This window comes from Pomacea canaliculata, linkage group LG7 (assembly GCF_003073045.1).
Source record: "Pomacea canaliculata isolate SZHN2017 linkage group LG7, ASM307304v1, whole genome shotgun sequence".
Lineage (NCBI taxonomy): Eukaryota > Metazoa > Mollusca > Gastropoda > Architaenioglossa > Ampullariidae > Pomacea > Pomacea canaliculata.
In genome coordinates this window covers 27698728-27717407 of record NC_037596.1, presented here as the reverse complement: position 1 = coordinate 27717407, position 18680 = coordinate 27698728, and the positions used below count along the sequence as shown (strand labels likewise).

The 18680-nt window shown below is 36.5% G+C and overlaps 2 protein-coding genes across 5 annotated transcripts in view; both read right to left on the bottom strand.

The window, feature by feature from the left end:
• The window catches only part of LOC112568915 (ficolin-2-like), a 127187-nt gene that overhangs the window by 61276 nt on the left and 47231 nt on the right, over positions 1 to 18680 (bottom strand). The gene's annotated exons all lie outside the window — the stretch shown is intronic.
• LOC112568907 lies at positions 41 to 18431 on the bottom strand. 4 transcript variants are annotated; one of them, XM_025246464.1, is made up of 15 exons: positions 17900 to 18427; positions 15368 to 15691; positions 14580 to 14713; positions 13949 to 14126; positions 13263 to 13511; positions 12858 to 13127; positions 12441 to 12575; positions 8434 to 8526; positions 8200 to 8288; positions 4551 to 4626; positions 4007 to 4324; positions 3560 to 3709; positions 792 to 884; positions 555 to 647; positions 42 to 398 (listed from the first exon to the last, which is right to left on the bottom strand). In XM_025246464.1, exons 1-15 carry the CDS (start codon positions 17958 to 17960, stop codon positions 358 to 360), a joined length of 2304 nt encoding a protein of 767 aa, XP_025102249.1. In that variant the 5' UTR covers positions 17961 to 18427; the 3' UTR covers positions 42 to 357. The 4 variants fall into 4 exon arrangements, with proteins under 4 accessions (XP_025102248.1, XP_025102249.1, XP_025102251.1 ...); XM_025246463.1 differs by having other exon boundaries at positions 41 to 647; positions 17900 to 18431; XM_025246466.1 differs by lacking the exons at positions 42 to 398; positions 555 to 647; positions 792 to 884; ... (2 more) ...; positions 4551 to 4626; positions 8200 to 8288 and adding exons at positions 10110 to 10287; positions 10533 to 10627; positions 11135 to 11497 and having other exon boundaries at positions 8454 to 8526; positions 17900 to 18409.

The window sequence follows — 18680 nt, the reverse complement described above, 5'->3', positions numbered from 1 at the left end:
CAAATAAGAGTTTTCTTTCTTCCACAAATGGTAAAACACAAAACCACAAAAAGGTATAAACACATTTATTCACATACATGCATAATGGTCATGAAATGTTTTAGTTTTAATTTTTTTTTACTTTTACACTTCTACGTTTTTAAGCTATAAAGCAGGACAACTTTCTACAGCAGTTACTATAAAAGCCATCTAATGTTTATTATGAATGCACTTTATAAAAAGTGCACGGCAAATATTTAATACTTAGCAAATCATGTTTATTGATTTAAAATTGACTCAGTATCACTAACATTATGCAACATACAAAAATCGGAAACAGTTACATTATCAGACCACATGCTACTTAGGTAAAACACTTTAGGGAGCTGTAGGTATTCTTCCTACAATAAATATTGCATCTGAAAAAACAACAGAAATAAAATAAAAATGAACATAAATATAAATATAGTAATATAAAATTATAGAAAATACCTTGATATAATTTATTGCGATAGGATGTTTGTATGATGTTAGATGTTTTATAAATACAGTTGATATTATTTCCTGTTTCATACCTGCAGGTTCAGACGCATTGTGACCTGTGTGATTCAAGCCCACGTAGCCATGTTCATCACCATCCTGCCTTGTGACCATGTCATAGGAAACATCTAAGTATCAAAAAAAGATATGTGTATACACATATCAAACTCAGCATATACATATAAGTTTATTCCTTTAAGAAACCATCCACGATTATCGACAACAATAATAAAAAAAAATCTTATGAAAATTGCTCGTGACAATTGAAATACCTGTTGGCTGACCTTCGTTACATCTGTTCTGGGCAAGATCCACATAATGATGTTCGTTGTTGGCAGGTCTTCTAGCAGTGTCGTACACGGGATCTGAGATGAATACACACATATACAGTATATCTATATAAGAATGTGAGCTTTTTATACTGCATTTTTAGTCCATGTTCCACATATTGACATGATAGTTAACAACGGCGTGATGCATCTCTTTGCCTTAACTTCTAATAATTATTAAATTGGAAATTTTACAACAATTAGATTTTTGATACTGTAATATATTTTAACCTTGAATAAGTCAAGTGTGCTTTTTGTAGATGTGTTTACCTAAAAAAAAATCTAGAAAGTGTTTTAGTTTTTGATATTGTTGTAAAGTATCCTAACTGTGTAGATCATGTGCTTAAACTTAGACTTTCTCACATTAAGAGTAAATATGTATAATGATGTATGGGGATCCACTTTAAAACTAATTATTTCCACTTATCCAAAAAACTTTAACTTATCTGTATATTAAACTAAAATTTTACTTTTTTTTCTACTTACACCACCCGCTTGTTCTTCAATAAAATTATTACATTTTTTTCTGTCGTATTACTTTCCCCAAGAAGGGAGACCTCAGCCGCTGCGAGAACTACAGAGGCATCACTCTTTTGTCCGTGCCTGGCAAGGTCTTCAACAGAGTCATACTGGAGAGACTGAAGGGCCCAGTGGACCAGATACTTCGAGAGCAGCAGGCGGGCTTCAGACAAGACCGATCGTGCACAGACCAGATAGCAACACTGCGGATTATCGTAGAATAGTCTATAGAGTGGAACTCGCCTCTCTACGTTAATTTCGTGGACTACGAGAAGGCATTTGACAGTGTGGATCGAGAGACGCTGTGGAAACTGCTGAGACACTACGGCATCCCGAGGAAGATCGTCAACCTGATCCGAAACTCATATGAGGGAATGACGTGCCGAGTAGTGCATGAAGGACAGCTAACAAGAAGCTTCGAGGTGAGGACAGGGGTCAGGTATGGCTGCCTGCTTTCACCGTTGCTGTTCCTGATCGCAATCGACTGGGTGATGAAGCAAGCCACCAGCGAAAGGCGAAATATAATCCAGTGGACTCTGTGAAGCCAACTAGAAGACCTTGACTTTGCAGACGATCTGGCACTCCTGTCCCACAGCCACCGACAGATGCAAGACAAGTCATCAGAGATCCAGTCAGCCTCGGCACAAGTGGGGCTACACATCCATAAGGGCAAGACCAAGATCCTGAAGGTCAACACTGACTGTGAAGAGCCAGTCAGGTTGGATGGGGAGCCGCTAGAAGAAGTCGACGCCTTTACCTACCTCGGGAGTGTGGTGGACAAACAGGGAGGGACAGACGCGGATGTAAAGACGAGGATTAGCAAGGCAAGAGGCGCATTCATCCAGTTTGGAAGGGTCTGGAACTCCGGGAGCGTCGGCTACACGACCAAGATCCGTCTCTTCAACTCCAACGTCAAGTCAGTCCTACTATACGGAGCAGAGATGTGGAGGACGACCGAGGGCACAACGAAGAAGATCCAAACGTTTGTGAACCAGTGTCTGCGTAGAATCCTCAGAATTCACTGGCAAGAGAAAATACGCAACACCGACCTGTGGCAGAGAACAAAACAGCGGCCTATGGAGGAAGAAATCCTGCGGAGACGATGGGGTTGGATAGGGCACACCCTACGGAAGCCAGCATCCAACGTCACGAGACAGTCGCTGACATGGAACCCTCAGGGAAAGAGAAAGCGAGGAAGGCCGAGAAACACCTGGAGATGGGACCTCGCCGCCGACACCAAGCTCACCGGACTCGGATGGGGGCAACTGGTGATGGTAGCCCAGGACAGGAGGCGTTGGAGGGCTTTCGTCGGTGGCCTATGCACCAGGAGGGGCGAAGGGCTTAACTAACTAACTAACATATTTTAGGCTAATGAAGCAAGTTAATATACACATTTTGTTCAAGAGCTTTAAACAACAAACTAGCTATTCACTTGTATTCACACATTTACCCATTAATATAAAACAAGGCACAAACAATCTTTTCCCCTACTTTCTACAAGAAGGATTAACAGCACTTGTTTCAACGGTCACACTGTGACAAGTTTGTAAACCTCAGTAAAAATGAAAAAAAGAAATTAACGACCAAACATTTTGCTGAAACTTCTGTCAGTTATAACTGTAGTGTGTGGAATGATTTTAAGTTTCATGATGTCATGTTTATTTAACATCTGCTGCATTGGTAGGTAGCCATTGAAAAGTCTGGCGGATCTGAATCACTTGTACTGTCTTACCTTTGAACATCAAATTCTTTATCTGCAGAAAATAACACAAATATCACTCCAACTTGAATAAAATAAAATATAAACTTATGATTGAAGCTTCATGCTGGTAATAGAAGATCAAAAGTGGTTTCAAGACATGTGTAGCATATACAAATTATGTTCAAAAAAGTCATTTAAGGCACACATTGACAGCGACAGCCATTATATATATATGTCGACTTTACCTTTACCAGCCTAACAAAATTACAGGTTATTGTTTACACAGACATTGCAATAACTTGTAAAAGGGATTCGTAGGACTAACAAAGAAAGATGTAAAAAAACCCGCTTACATCATCTAGTCCAATATAAGCCCGTATGTTTGTTGAGGGAAAGGAAAAACGGATTGAAGATTGCGGCTCTGAAATACCATGTTTTTGTTTTAAAACGTATTTGAATAAGAATAAGAACTAAGAATAAGAAATAAAACCTTTCTTTCGTCTGAGGATGCAGACAACGATAATGGTGATAACGATAGCGAGGAGAACCACACCTCCAATAACACCACCGATTATCGCTCCTTTCTCATCGACAGACGATCCAGTTCCTTTGGCCTCATTTTCTTTAGTAAATTGTTCATCTGTATGAGTGATAATACAATAAATATTGCTTCATATTGTGTCACAAATTCAATACGTATAAATGTCCGGCAATTCACTTACCAGTCCCACAATACCCCATAATTTATGAATGATTTTAAGTGACTTTTTTTCATTTTTCTTCCATGACATAATCAACGGATATTCAAAGTACCAAAGTATTTTCATCAAAAATGGATTCTCAACTCTATGGTTAGTTTTTGAGAATAACCCTTAGTTTATGTATATAAATATATACACTGACAGACTATCTTGTAGATGTTGATTTTCCAGCTTACCTGTTATTGTCAGACTGCACCAAGCCTCCAAGGGTTCCCCGGGGCTGCTACAAACTAATGTCCTGGTTGAGTTTCCTGTGATCCTCTTTATCATCAGACTGGATGTGTAGACGCTGGACGAAGAACCTTTCACATCTACCGTATACTGGATATTCCACGGTGTACATCCCCATCTGTTACAGTAGCCGAAATATGTTCCCTCCTCACTGAAGATCTTCCACCACAACCAGTTGGACAAGGACGTGCTGCATGTGAATGAAGGGTCTGTGCCGTTAGTCACCACTACACTGCCCTGTTCACAACCTCCAATGGTCAAACCTGCAATTTTAAAAAATGTAACTTCTGAGGCCACATTCGAACCTGCATCAAATTAACTGTAGTGTTTACAAATGAATATTGTACTACTCTATCATTATTTTAAATACAGTAAATTTAAAAAGGATTAACCGATCAGCAGATACAGACCAGTACAGACTAGGTAAACACAGATTAGTGGTGATTAACAAACTTCATACCTAAAAAAATAAATATAAACTTACAGTACCTGAATGACCCTCTATGGTGAGCAGTGATACGAGGCATGTTATCCACAGTCGTCTGCCAGCCATTGCCTCTGTCACCTGTATACAGAGAGGGAAATCTTCATGGTCCAGCTAACACCTCCACAATAACAGAGACATAAAAACTTTCACACTCAAATCTCGATGAAAAAATTCCTTACTTTGCGCTGAGGTTAGGACCAAATTAATTTTCTTGCTTGCTATCGGAGCAATGACAAACACTATAAAAACATCGCCGTGCGACTTGTCAGACCAGTGAATGTCCTCGTTAATACACTCGTGTGTCATGTTCACTCAGGTTTTTATCCAGTAAACTGGGACACATTCCTCCATGGAGTAAACCACATTTATTTTCTACATACCAATGTCATGTCACATTTGCTCTCTAACACATGGACACACACTCCCAAAGATACACCCTGCAGACCTGAATAGGTGTTTAAAAATAAGTCAAAGGTAAAAGTTATTTATGTTGCTATTGCTCTTCGGTTGTGGATTTTGTTTGTTTGTTTGTTTGTTTTTAATACACAAAAACATGTGTATACATCCACACGCGGGCTTCAACATTTGCGCAGAGAGAGAAAAAGAGAAATAAATTGTAGAATAGTGTTTATTATTAGATAGCTGTTACGAGAAAGAGTATGTTTTTGTCTAGGACTAATACAGTATTGCGCAGATAACAATTGTGTAAATAGTGAAAGAATCAGGACTCAGTGACACACACATTAGCCCGAGGGTTGTTTAGGTCTTCGAAAGCATATTTTTACGAGGATCTGCTTCGGTGAGCCTTAAAATGTAAATGCTTGGAACAGGTTTGACAAGTTTTAAATCCCATTGACAGTAGTTAATGGCCCCTCTGGCTCTTATGGGAAGCCAGACACACATTTAGAATGAATGCCGGGGTTGCGAACACTTGACCTGACTCTTTACCATGCTTATATCCAAGGCTAAATTCTTTGGGGTCCCAGGGACCCCTTCTTCAGATTTATAAGGGGTCCCAGGCTAACTCTAAGGGGTCCCTTTACAATGTGAAAAAAATCAACAAATCAACTACTTTGTTCACCTGCCTGTCAGGCACACAAAGCACTGTAATGTCTAGTCAGAAAAGACGAGATTTCTGTGCCATGAAGTCTGTGCAAGCATATGTGATGAGCTTATGCTCACTTTACTTGAGGTGCTCACTTTCTTTCCATTTCTAAGGCAATGAATTTAACCACGCTGTCAACGACATCTTTGAAATAAGTTAAATAAGGTGCACCTGGTGGTGGATGGGAGAGGATGTATGAAAGTATGAATGCCTCAGATGCCATCATTCAAAAGGAAGTTCTCGACAGTAACCTGGCAATTAATAAGTTAGTGAGAACTAGAGTTGTAAGAAACATCAACGAGAGGTGGCACTTTGCTAAAAGTATAAAAGTTGGGATAAAAACTGGTGCAAGATAGAAAAGCAAACCCCGGCAAGACCTGGCGCCCTCAGCTCAGTGAAACTCAATGGATTCTGAATGTTACTTAAATCATGAGATGAAGGGGGATCGAAGGTGTTTGAAACTGTGCAAATAAATTAAACGAGTTTCAGTTGCAAACTATATTTAGCGATAAAACGCCTTTCTCAGCCGACTAGTACTTGATGTAGGGTCTAAGAAAAGTGAGGTGAAACGGCTTCTATCTGAACATACTGTCTTTCCTTACATCTTTCTTTACTCATAATTGGGGATAATAATATTTAATATTTTCAGTTCATTCCTCCTGATGACTGACCTAAAGTATACCTCGGTTTGAGTCCAATCTTTGAACTTTTACAAATGGCCAACAATTCACGACTACAACATAGTGCCCCCACTGTGTCTTTCTTCACTTATCTAACCCGACCATTATGCTATCAGTTCAGTTGTTTTTATGTTTGTGTCATTTGCGCTGTTCATTCTTCTCTCCTTTATAAATTCTAGTTTTGTTTGTTTGTGGAGAATACAGTCAGTCCTAACCCCGACAGAATGTTCAGATAGAAGTCGTTTCGCATCAACGCTCAGACCCTACCGCAAGTACTGGGTGATGGAGACGATTTATTGCCATGCTAGTCGGCAGTGCCTGTGATGTCCACCCCGCCTTTTGTCCGGGTAGTAATTGAAGACGACTGGCCGATGGCAGTCCGCACCTCGTGTACTCCTACCTTCCCTTGCACGGACGATACCCCTCATCCCCCCGGTGGGAAGATATCGGCCTTTAGTGGAACTCTTCTTGGTAAGGGGAAAAAAACCCCAGTGCAAGGGAAGTTACTCTCACCCTGTAGCAGACGACAATGATAGATTGGGCTACGATGTCAGACACTACACCTACCCGATTTTGTATCTGTTCTTCGCCCAAATTTGAAGGGGTCCCCTGGGACCCCATTGACAAAAATTGAAGGGGTCCTCTGAACTTTTAATGCGTACTGTACGCAATTTTTTGCGTAAGCAGAAGCCCTGTGCTCACTGTGCTCAATTTTGCTTTTTTAAGCCTAAACACTGCTCTTTCAAACTAAAAAAATATATATATATAACGACAGCAAATTTAACTCAACGTAGAAAAATAAAACTCTTAAGTAAAAACAATAATGTGGTCAATGGGAATCAATGTTGAACATGTACTGTTTTAAACGAGTTGAGACAAAGAGACTAACGTATTGATGTTAAAAATTAAATAACATTTAAAGTCGGATGATTGTAACAAATGTACTACAACATACAAAACGATATCTGAAACAAAGAATGTTAAAAAATACCTCACTAGTCGTTAAACAATAAATCTTGAACAATAATGTTTTTAAAGCGACTTTTAGTAAACTTACTTAATTGTTAATAATGGGCAAATATTTACATCACTTGACACGTGTATGTTGTTTTATGATTAGCTTCATAAACAAGAAGTTTTGTAGAAAAATGATGTTATCGAATTGGAGTGGGCAGGAGTTTACTTTTACACTTCTAGGTTTTATATCGATAAAGCAGGACAACCTTTTGCAGCAGTTCCTATAAAATCAATATCAGGTTCATGTATAATGCAATTTATAGAAAGTGCACTGCAAACAAATATTCAATACTTAACAAATCATGTTTATTGATATAACATTGACTCAGTATCACTAACATCATACAACATACAAAACTCGGAAACAGTTCCATTAATCAGAGCACATGCTACTTAGGTAAAACACTTTAGGGAGCTGTAGGCATTCTTCCTACAATAAATATTGCATCTGAAAAAACAACAGAAATAAAACAAAAATTAACATAAATATAAATCTAGTAATATAAAATTATCGAAAATGCCTAGATATAATTTATTGTAAGACGATGTTTGTATGATGTTAGATTTTTAAAATAAATTTTAATTAATCGAATATTAAAATTTTGTTATACATACTTGTTTATTATTTTTAATACTATGTCATAATAAATATTACATTAAACGTTTAACCAATCTATTTGTGAGAGAACATGTGTGTATAAGTAAACGAAAAATATGTGGTTTTTTTCAAACTGTATTTTATATATATATATACTTACTATGCGTTATGCAACAGTTCATATTTGAAATTCACAGTTGTCTTTTTATCTTTTTCCTAAATGCAGTTGATATTAATTTCATGTTTCATACCTGCAGATTCAGATGCATTGTGACCTGTGTGAGTGTGACGTAGCCATGTTCATCACCATCCTGCCTTGTGACCATGTCATAGGAAGCATCTAAGTATCAAAATAAGATATGTGTATAGACACATCAAACTCAGCGTATACGTTTGAGAAGATTCCTATAAAAAACATCCACGAATATTCACCACAATAATCAAATAAAGAAATTTACGAGAATTGCTCGTGGCAGTTTAAATACCTGTTGGCTGACCTTCTTTACATCTGTCCTGGGCAAGATCCACATAATTATGTTCGTTGTTGGCAGGTCTTCTAGCAGTGTCGTACACGGGATCTGAGATGAATACACACATATATATATATATACATAATAGTGTGAGCTGTTTATACTGCATTATTATTCCACTTTCCAGGGATTCACATGATACTTAACAACGTCATGGTGCATCTCGTTGCCTTAACTTCTAATAGTTATTATATTTGAAATTTTACAACCATTAGAATTTTGATACTATAATATATTTTGACCTTGAATAAGTCAATTGTGCTTTTTTTAGATGTGTCTACCTAAAAGAAATCTGGAAAGTATTTGCATTTTTTTATGTTGTCGTAAAGTGTCCTAATTGTGTAGATCATGTGCTTAAACTTAGACTTTCTCACCTTAAGAGTAAATATGTATAATAGGGTATGCAGATCCACTTTAAAACTAATTATTTCCACTTATCCAAAGGACTGTAACTTACCTGTATATTCAACTACAATTTTACTCTTGTTTCTACTTATACTACTTGCTTGTTCTTCAATAAAATTATTTAATTTTCTTTCTGTCGTATTACTTTCTTCTCCATGTTAAAACTTTTATCAGTCAGAGGAAAGTCATTTTGCAGGATCAAACGTTTATGAAAGATTCTGTGAAGTTTACCAGGATGTGTTTTGTATATATTGTACAAGAAAAAATAAACGAATAAAGACAGAATACAAAAACAATTGCAGGCTCCTTTTTTCCCATAGTTCTTTTAATATTACGCAAGCAGTAATCCCGTGTTCCATTTAAATTTAATTTGCAAAACGGACCCAGATTATTAAATATGTGTTAGCGCTTTTTATCCAACAATTTAGATCATCTTGAATCTTATTTTTAAGAAGGTGCTGATATTTGAAAAGTACCTCTCGTGTTTAAAAACAACAACAAATGATAAAAAAATAACAGATTATTTATTTGAGTATTATTAATATGTAAAGTAATGCATTACAAACATTCTGCCAAGAAAACTTTATAATTATGATTTTTACAATTAAGATACTTTAGAATAGTAAATTGCCTTAGCTTACAAACAAATTTACAAATATAGAACAAATGGTTAAAAATTAAGAAAACCTTTCTTACTACGTTTACTGTATAGGTATGCTAAGTTATAAACAAAATATTGAATATTTATAAAACAGTAAAGCACAAAAGGCATACACTTGCATAAGATTAAACTGATATATATGTACCTTAAAGGTAGAATATACTGTTAACTCTTTCTCTTTCTTTTGCCCATTAATCTTTCTTCACACATTCTTGTTCGTTCTCATACACATAGCATATGTGCAGATATACCAGTAGAGATACTTTACAAATCAATCTTTCCATCCATCGGTTGTCTCAGTAACTTGCCTGTGCACTTGCTTATCCATTTTTAATAAATCTGTACATCATACATACGCACACATTAAAAACATCTTTTATATATAAAAAATAACTATTATTAACATTTCCTATTTCACTTTCCAACAGGTTGACATAGCTCAAAGAGACTCTTCCCAGAAAAGTAAAGAAACGATTAGAGACCTTCATTTCTATGCTTTTTTTATTTATATTTTGACAGATCAGTAACACTCTTCAACCTATTTAATCTGCCAGAAACTTCTAACCTTAGGATTTAACCGTTAAACGTAAGGATGTTCAGTAGGTCGGCTCTAAAGTGAAATAATTGTCGTCTGTGGTCTGGAGGTGATTGTAGTCAACATCAAGGTCTTCTTGTCCAGTTCGATCTTTCTCGAAATGTAGAGCATTGTATTCGTCTTCAGAGATGGCTTGCGTAGAACTTTCCTGTTACGAACAAGCAAAATTACTTTGCAAGTTGTATTGTTTTTAATTCGATATTACAAGCTATGTTTTTAAAAAAAAGCAATCAGCTGTTTCTGATATGCTCTTAGAAAACTTGAGAGAAAAGTCATGTAAATAAGGGCATAACTGCAAAATACACCCCTAAAACAAGCGATCATAATTAAAAACCTATGCACTTAATTTTTGTAATTATTGCAAGATACTCATCAGTGACAAAGATTCCTTACAGGATTCATGGTTCCAGAATTTGAAGCCCAGGGAACTACATGGTACACGCCCAAACCAGAGTCTGTTAAAACTTCAGTGACATTCATGTATCCACCTGGAAATTATAAGATTACAAAAATCTTTATTATACATTACTATGAATAGCATAATGTAACATGTGAGTACCTGTTTGCATGCCTTTACTACAACTTGTTTACCAGGTTTCCGTTGTCCTTTTCATTTTTTAACTAACAGACAGTCTTGCTTAAATCGAAATTTCCTTCCTACCTGCTCTCTTTGACTTAGTTGTGAATCATGGAAACCCCTAGACATGCTTTATTAATTTTTATCAGATACAGAAAAGCACACAGAATGATGTACGAGTTTAACTGTATAATGCACTCCACATTATATATAATAAATCTCAATCCGTATGTGTTACATGCATTAAACTACCCTCGTGTATTCTTATGTTGTTTTTTTTAAATGTCCATCAACAGTATTGTCAAGCTTATGCTATCACGATGTATACGACAAATTCATTCCTTTATGTTTCCTAGATTTATTTATTAATTATTTTTCAGCTTTGGCAACGTTAGTAACAAGAGATGCAATGTTTTACCTGATAAATCTTGGAATTTCTTTACAGCAACTGCTGGTTTTACTGTTGACTGGGCCGTTGCCGTCCATTCACTAGTTTCTTTTGCGACTTCTTCCACTTGATGGTCGCAAATACTCTCTTCATAAAATGCTGTGCTGTCAGCAGTCTCGTACACTGAATTATACCCATTCTCGCCCTGCTGGGTTGTCGTTGAAGTAGGGATGGTGTACATGTCACCTGATGGAGCTGAGTGGCGTTCAATGGGAGTCTGAGTCTTCGGCTTCTTTACAACTGCGTAGAGCTTTGACAGCGGGTTGTTATGTTTAAAATATTTCCCAAAGTCAGATGAAGATCCTGATGTTCGTCCTTCTTGTTTTTCCATCCCTGCATCAATAATTTTTTTCTTACGATTATTTCTCTTGTAAAATAATTTGTTATGACTCTTTAGAACATTTGAGCAAAGTGAGATTTTAGGTATAAAATATATTGCTACCATAGTTTTCTCCAAGCACAGATGTCAAAAGTACAAACACGCTGATAATGTGGAAAAAAATGTAAAATACAACTTGAAGAATATTGTTAAATAAAAATAGTGTTAAATTTAAAAGAAAATAATACAAAAAATGTAAAAGAATAAAGGAACGCTGGAACGAAAAGAATCTATTTCTATTTTATCTTTCAAATAATGGTGGAAAGGAAAGCAGATTAGATGTGTCGAATTATACCTAGCTCTAGCAAGTCTGTTAAAAAATCTTTTTATACATTGGAGTAGTATATACGTAAGAAAACTCGCTTGCCTGTGGGTTCTCCTGTTGGTGTGTCTTGCTAAGTGCAGGTGTTAAACAAGATGAGGAAAGTATAACAAAAATGCCAGGACGTCTTCATTTACGAAAAGGTAAATGGAATGCATTCAAACTTGCTCAATGGGAAAATGTGTACTAAAAGGAGAAAACTAAAATCATATGAAACGCATATTCCTAACTTCACCTCGCTGAGAACCCTAACCCTAAAATGAGAAAGCGAAAAGGAGAGAAAAAGCAATAAAACCCAGGTAGAACTTCAATGGTTAGGCAGAATTGTCTCTTGAAAGTAATGCGAAAAGTACTTATGTGAAATTAAAATAAATTACAAAACAATAAGAACATCACATTGTGCGATTCAAATTATATAGCACATTTATTTTACACTCTTAAAAAAAGAGTTTTAATACAAAAACATATCGGTGCTGTGTGTATGATTTAAAGCTCAGGGACTGACACAATACAAAACGAAAAATGCGAAGTTTCTTTCACGCTGCACATAAACTTCAGACCACAAGGGTTCTAACCTTTTCGGCGTTTGATGATGTATACAGCAACAACTGCTATGATGACCAACACAACCACAGCAGCTGCAGTGACTCCACCTATTAGTCCACCATTTAGACTTCCGGTTCCCGCAGCGATGGCTGAAGCTTCGTCCTCTAGAATTAAGAGAAAAAAAAGAGTAAAAAAACAACTCAGCTTAAACACATAATCAAGATACTGAAAGACAATCTATCATTAAGTATTTATTGTAAGTAATGAAGGTATTTTATTTTCTGTTGACGCTGTTGGTCCTAAAATTGTCCGCCATATCATAGTCAACACCAACCCTCACCATCTACTTGTTAATCTATCTTACTAATGTCTTGTACTTTTTGGTCTGAGCACAAGCTTGTCTCTCTACGTGGAAAATTTGTAAATAAACATTTTAATGTACTTACCTGAAATAGGTAGGACGAGAGTTTGTGAAAGAAACACATCTTTGTAGTAGGCATTGCTGGCTGTGCACGTTACTGACAGTTCTTCATGTTCGGTTAACTTCACAATGCAGGTGCTGATATTGGTGTTGTTTGTCTGCCTAAGACATGTGATGTTCCACGTGAACACAGCAGAAGGATAAACATCGACTGCTGTGCAGGTAAAATTTACTATGTAAGATCCATTTTCTGCTTCTTCTTGGGTGCTGTTCAGAAGAACCGCAGAAGGTCCGTCTGCAGACAATCGCAGAAAATATATTATATATTTATATATGTACGTGTTGTCACTAACCTAACCTTTGTTTCTTTCTATCTTTCACACACATAGAGTCTATTGTGAAAAAAAAACCCAGAAAAAATGGTACTTACACGCTACACCAACGATGAAGGAAGTATTTCTGTTGATGTTGCCCTGTGGCCCCCACACCAGTCGACATATGCGCAGTTCTCCATTTAAATGTCGACTTGCACTTTTTACTTGTAGAACTTTGCTATCCAGTCCATCCCACTCAGCTGTTGCAGGTGGACTACCAGTTGTAGTCGATTTGCAAGTGCAATTAAAATCCGATCCCTCAAAAACATGTTGTGGGCAGTCGTGAGTGGGTCCGTCAGGATACTCTTCATGTTTTTGAAAACGCAGAAAAAAATGCTAAGAAAATATGAATTTACTAGTCTGTAACTTGAAGGGTTTTTTTGTCAGATACCAGTTTATTTGATTCTTTTCAAGTACATTTTTCATTCATTTATATTACGTGATAAATAGGATAAATAACAGCTAGTAAATAATCTAACATTTTCGAATGAATTTAGCAAAAGCCCAAACGTTTCAAGTAATTTGTGAACTTAACTAATAAACATTCATTGTAAAAAATGTATGCACTGAAATCTTGGTAGTCTGCAATGTGTTTATATAACACTTCTTGTCTTCAAACTAATCTGTATTTTCAGTTTTAAAAAAATTGCCTGAATATCGTTTATTGTAAACAAGCTACATATTCTACAAATTAAAAAAAAAACAGGGAAATTAAGTTACAGTTTTTACAAGTTTCTCTTACTTATAGTGATTGTGTCGTTGAAATAAACACCAAAACCTGGAAATACGCTGAGACTGTATGTGTAACTGCCTTCCACAACAGGTATTTCTTTTGTAAATGAACATTCACCACTTGTATACCTTCTTGAGTTATAAGTATAGTTCTTGAGTGTACTATTAAACCCCAGATCCCTGAAGGTCTGCAAAGAAATTAAATGAAATAAAGACAAAGCTTAATTAATCATAATTGAAATGTTATATCGGAATCTCTCACCTTTGTGCTGAAGAATATCTATTAATTCTATTAATTATTATTTCAGCAGGATTTGGATATAAGGTAAACATTGCAATTAGGTGGCAACTAATCAGGACACATATCAAAGAAAAAAATTATGGCTGAAAGTTTGCTCTGCTTTATGATGTTTTACTCTCCAAGCAGTCTTAAATACAAGATTTTGATGAATGATCTATGCATAGCAAACCACAATCCGTGAGACAGCAGTGAGTAGAACTTAAAGACAGAATTTGAGTTATAAGATAACGGTAGTGGTGAGGTGTGTCAAATATCAAAACAAGGTGTGCTTCTACAGTTATTTGGATGATAAACACTATACGAGTCGAAAGAACTAGCAATATTTGATAATACCCAGTACCTCGTTGGTGTTCATGTGCCAAGCACACCAGTAGTTGTTGTTTGACGCATACATTCTAAACACTGAGCATGTCCCATGCACTTGCCAGTTTGAGATGCTCACATTGCAGTTTTCAGAACGAACAACTGCAGGTGCTGTGTGAAGATAAAAAAGTCATTGTTAACAAATTTGTTACGCGAAAAAACAAATACATCCCAAGCATCCGTAGCAAATGTTTCGATACATGGCCGTTACCTAAAGGGAGATTCTGCATATTGTGTTCACTTTTAGTCTTTAGTTATTGCATACAATGTTAATGTTTCATTAAGGTACTTGGTAGACTGAAAGTAAAAGTATTCTTGACAAATATTATCTTTTTTTCAATTTTATAAATAACCGTCTTACATCGAAGACTTGAGAATCAGCTTTGTTGCTGGTCAGTCGTCTTGGTCAATACCGCCTAATCACTTATAATAGGTAAAAATGACAAAAGCTTTCTTTTGTGGGTAATGTTTATATCTGTTCGTTATTACTGGAAGTAAAATCGATTTACCCAGTTTTTTCCTCTTTTTGGTTGTCTGTAAACGTTAATTAAACATATTTCTTTGCGCAAAAACACATAATTGTAATAGTTGCTTAAATAATTATTATGGTTATAATATGTTTAGTATGTAACAGATTTCCATTGCTTGTAGACAGGCGTGCGATCAAAACAAAAACAACGGAAATCGTTTTTATCATAATAGAGAAGTAAAACCCACAGAAAGTAAACCGCAGACAAAAGGACAAGTTAGGATTGTTCCACCTACCTATAACATGAAGCTTACAGTAGTTTTGTTGGGTTTTACTGACGTAGCAAATGAGGGAACGAGCTTGCTCCCTTGTAACATTCAAGATTTCAAGTTGACTTGTGTAAACCGAATTTTGAGTTTTTGTTGCTTTCAAGTTAAAGCTATAGCTATAGCTGTCTTCGAAGTAGCAATTCAGCTGATTGCATCCACCGATGTAAGTCTCATCTGTTTCATCATATAAATACCACTGCATTTGTGTTCCATAACTCCTACAAGTGAAGGTGGCAGCAGTGTCCTCAGATACATAATTTCCTCCACTAGAGCACTCTTTGATGACTGGGGCTGCAAACCAAAGAATGGCATTAACTAATTAAAATGGTCATCATGTAAGTACATTTGTAATAAAACACATATGTGTCACTGGTGTTTGACCCTGGCCAGTGTCTGAAGTAACGCGGTTTGTCATCCACGAGAAAATGCAGCGACTTGTATAAGATAGCAGTTTGCTAATTGTAAGAAAACAAAAATCCGTGATGATCTCTACTTATGAAAGTCGGTATTCTTAATGCATAATTAGTAAGTGATGGTAATGTCTAGTAACTGTAGCCCGTATCTGTGTCAGTGATAGAATGGAAGGGTGGAAGAGAAAGCAGGCAAGGAAGAGGGGTGGTGTGCATGTATGTGAATACATATCAAATAAAACTTTATTGACCGTCCAATAAAGCCCAAGACAAAAATGTTTTGATTACAATCACTACACATGTATAATTATAATATGTTATATAGACAATATAACGGACAGACATACGTACCCATACAAGACTTTTAGCACACACGCAGACCTACTACTTTTCACACATACATATGAACCAAGATGCCAGGTAGTATGGCAGGCCTGCTAGTCCTTGTGTCTTTTATTGAGAATGGTGATGGCTGCTTGCACGAATGACCTCTGGTTGACAGTTTTTAACACACCTTGAATTTTGTACCGCGTGCTCGAGGGCAACAGCAGAAATCTGGCATGGTGATGGTGTGTTTGCTCTAGGGTGATGCTATATATTATCTTTTGGACTGCATAAAGGTTCATACCAGAAAGTGTCAGATGTAATGCATTATAAATTGTATTTGCTAGGTGTATTTGGCTCTGACAAGTATTGCCTTGTCTTTGACAAGGATGTGACCATACCAAAGAGAATGCTCTCAACAAGAAACCTGAAAGAAATGTTCAACATCCATAAGCTATGGTGAAGCTGAGGAATTTCCTCAAAAGGTTCAGTCTTTTCTTGTGTCTGTCTGTACACTTGGTACACGTGATCGCTAAAGGAGAGCGTTCCTTGTATCAGTCTACCAATGTCCTTAAAACTGGCAGCCCTCTGTACCTGCTGTCCTCCGATTTGGATTAGTAGGGAAGAGAAAAATAGTGCCATCTCTTCTATTGTGTGCTCTTTCAAAGACCATCTCCTCCCTTTTTTTAACTTTCAGCTCCAGAAAGCTGCAGTCAAACCAGTCCTCCAGTTTCCCTACGTAGGCCAAGTATTTTGATAGAGATTGCCGGTCTTTGAATCAGGACGAAAGACCCATGCCATCTGCATACTTTACAAGTTTGAGAATAGCATTATTAATAGTAACCTCTTTTGAATATGAAAAGAGTATACAGAGAATATGACAGGGAAAAGCACACACCCCTGATGGAAACCCGTGTTGAGGATCTGCTCGTCTGACAGACTTATTCCATTCATTTACAAATATATCGTTTCAGTCAAGCCGGACCCTACATTACATGTCTGTGGACATCTAACACAGAGCCTCTATTAAAACGATCATTACTATAAAACTATACTGGTCTAGTAGTCGCTTTACAATAGGATGTTTCATGCAAAAGATTCGAATAGATGAGTCAAAGTTAGAGTGGTATCTTCTTGCCCTAAAGTGGCTTGTAGGTAAACTGTAAACCACAAAATGTGCCTTTTTATTCTTCCTTTTGTTCTATCTCTTACGTTGCCAAATGATATTTTAAGTGTAGAGTAACCTGACCATTAAACACATTCTCATTCTTACCAGATCTCAAGTATAACTGTTAATTATCGTTGTAAGATTTGGGCTTACAACTATAAGCGAGTATATGCTGGATGACCTACCCTGTGTACTGTATTAAATTAAGAAAATGCAGTATTCAATCAGAACTTAAAGATGGTTTTCTGTATGATATATTCTGCAATAACGATGATTCCATTAGACATGGTAGCCCTTCTCTGCAAGCTAGAATTTAGGTTATCCTCTAAAATTAACAAAATCAAAGCGTTACGACTGTGACTGCCAAACATTGAAAGCAAACACTAAGCCAAATTCATTTTCAAACACCAATTTGGTCTCAAGTACAAGGTGAAGCCTCCCCGTGACTCGTTTAATATCACGGTCCATACTTTTCGGAAATAAACTCTGTCTGAAATGAAATTATTCTGGAAAAAATGTAAATTATTAGTCAAGTAGTATTTAATAATATTCTTACACATACGCTGTATACAGTTACTTTTATACAAGCTGACTTACCTGAAAAGACTACTCCAGCGATGACAAAAACACGGCACAACACGAGAAGCTTCTGATCCATAGTTTTACTTCTTAACTTGTAAATCTTTGAGGTTCACCGGTGATGATTATCATGGTTTTATTAGAAACTCAAACCAGGTGCACACATAACAAATTGAGGTCTCCATTTTAAACGTCTGTCTCGAAACGCGGTCGTACACTGTAAACACATCCTTGTTATCAAACCACTTTACTGGTATTTACATCCTTGTTGTGAAACCACTGTGCTGGTTGCTGTCAACAGGTACGAGGATAGTACGTTTGCAAAAATACTGTTGTAGCTGACAAAAATCAAGATTATTATATGTTATTGTTAATTATCAAACAAAATACAGCAACTCAGACGGTTGCAAAACAAATCACAAACAACATCGTAGAACACACTGTAGCCAGGTGTTCGCCTCTCGACTGGGAAGTAAAATGGAGCTGGTGGTAAATTTAGCAATGCTTTAGACGGCGACACTTCTCGCATTCAACTACATGTACTGCTTTGTTGTTGCTGTTTTTTTCTTTCATATGTTCTAGTCCTCTTTAATATCGATATATTGCAAAAAAAATTAGGTTTAAGAAAAGTTTTACAGTCTAGTATAGCTGGTTTCTGTCGCTTTCAATGACTATTTTTTTCAAATCACTACGGCCGTGTAGAGATTATTGCGCTGAAGGGCTCTAGATCAAGGGAGAAAACTACTGTGAAATAATAGCTAAGCATGTAAGAGTTTTGCCTCTTTACCTAATAGCCATA

Excerpts from the sequence above, each read along its gene's own strand:
- LOC112568907 (XM_025246463.1), bottom strand. The coding sequence starts at position 17,960 with ATGGATCAGAAGCTTCTCGTGTTGTGCCGTGTTTTTGTCATCGCTGGA. Across the intron at positions 15,692-17,899 it reads CGCTGGAGTAGTCTTTTCAG|CCCCAGTCATCAAAGAGTGC; the intron begins GTAAGTCAGCTT and ends TTTGGTTTGCAG. Across the intron at positions 885-3,559 it reads CATCCTCAGACGAAAGAAAG|ATCCCGTGTACGACACTGCT; the intron begins GTTTTATTTCTT and ends TATTCATCTCAG.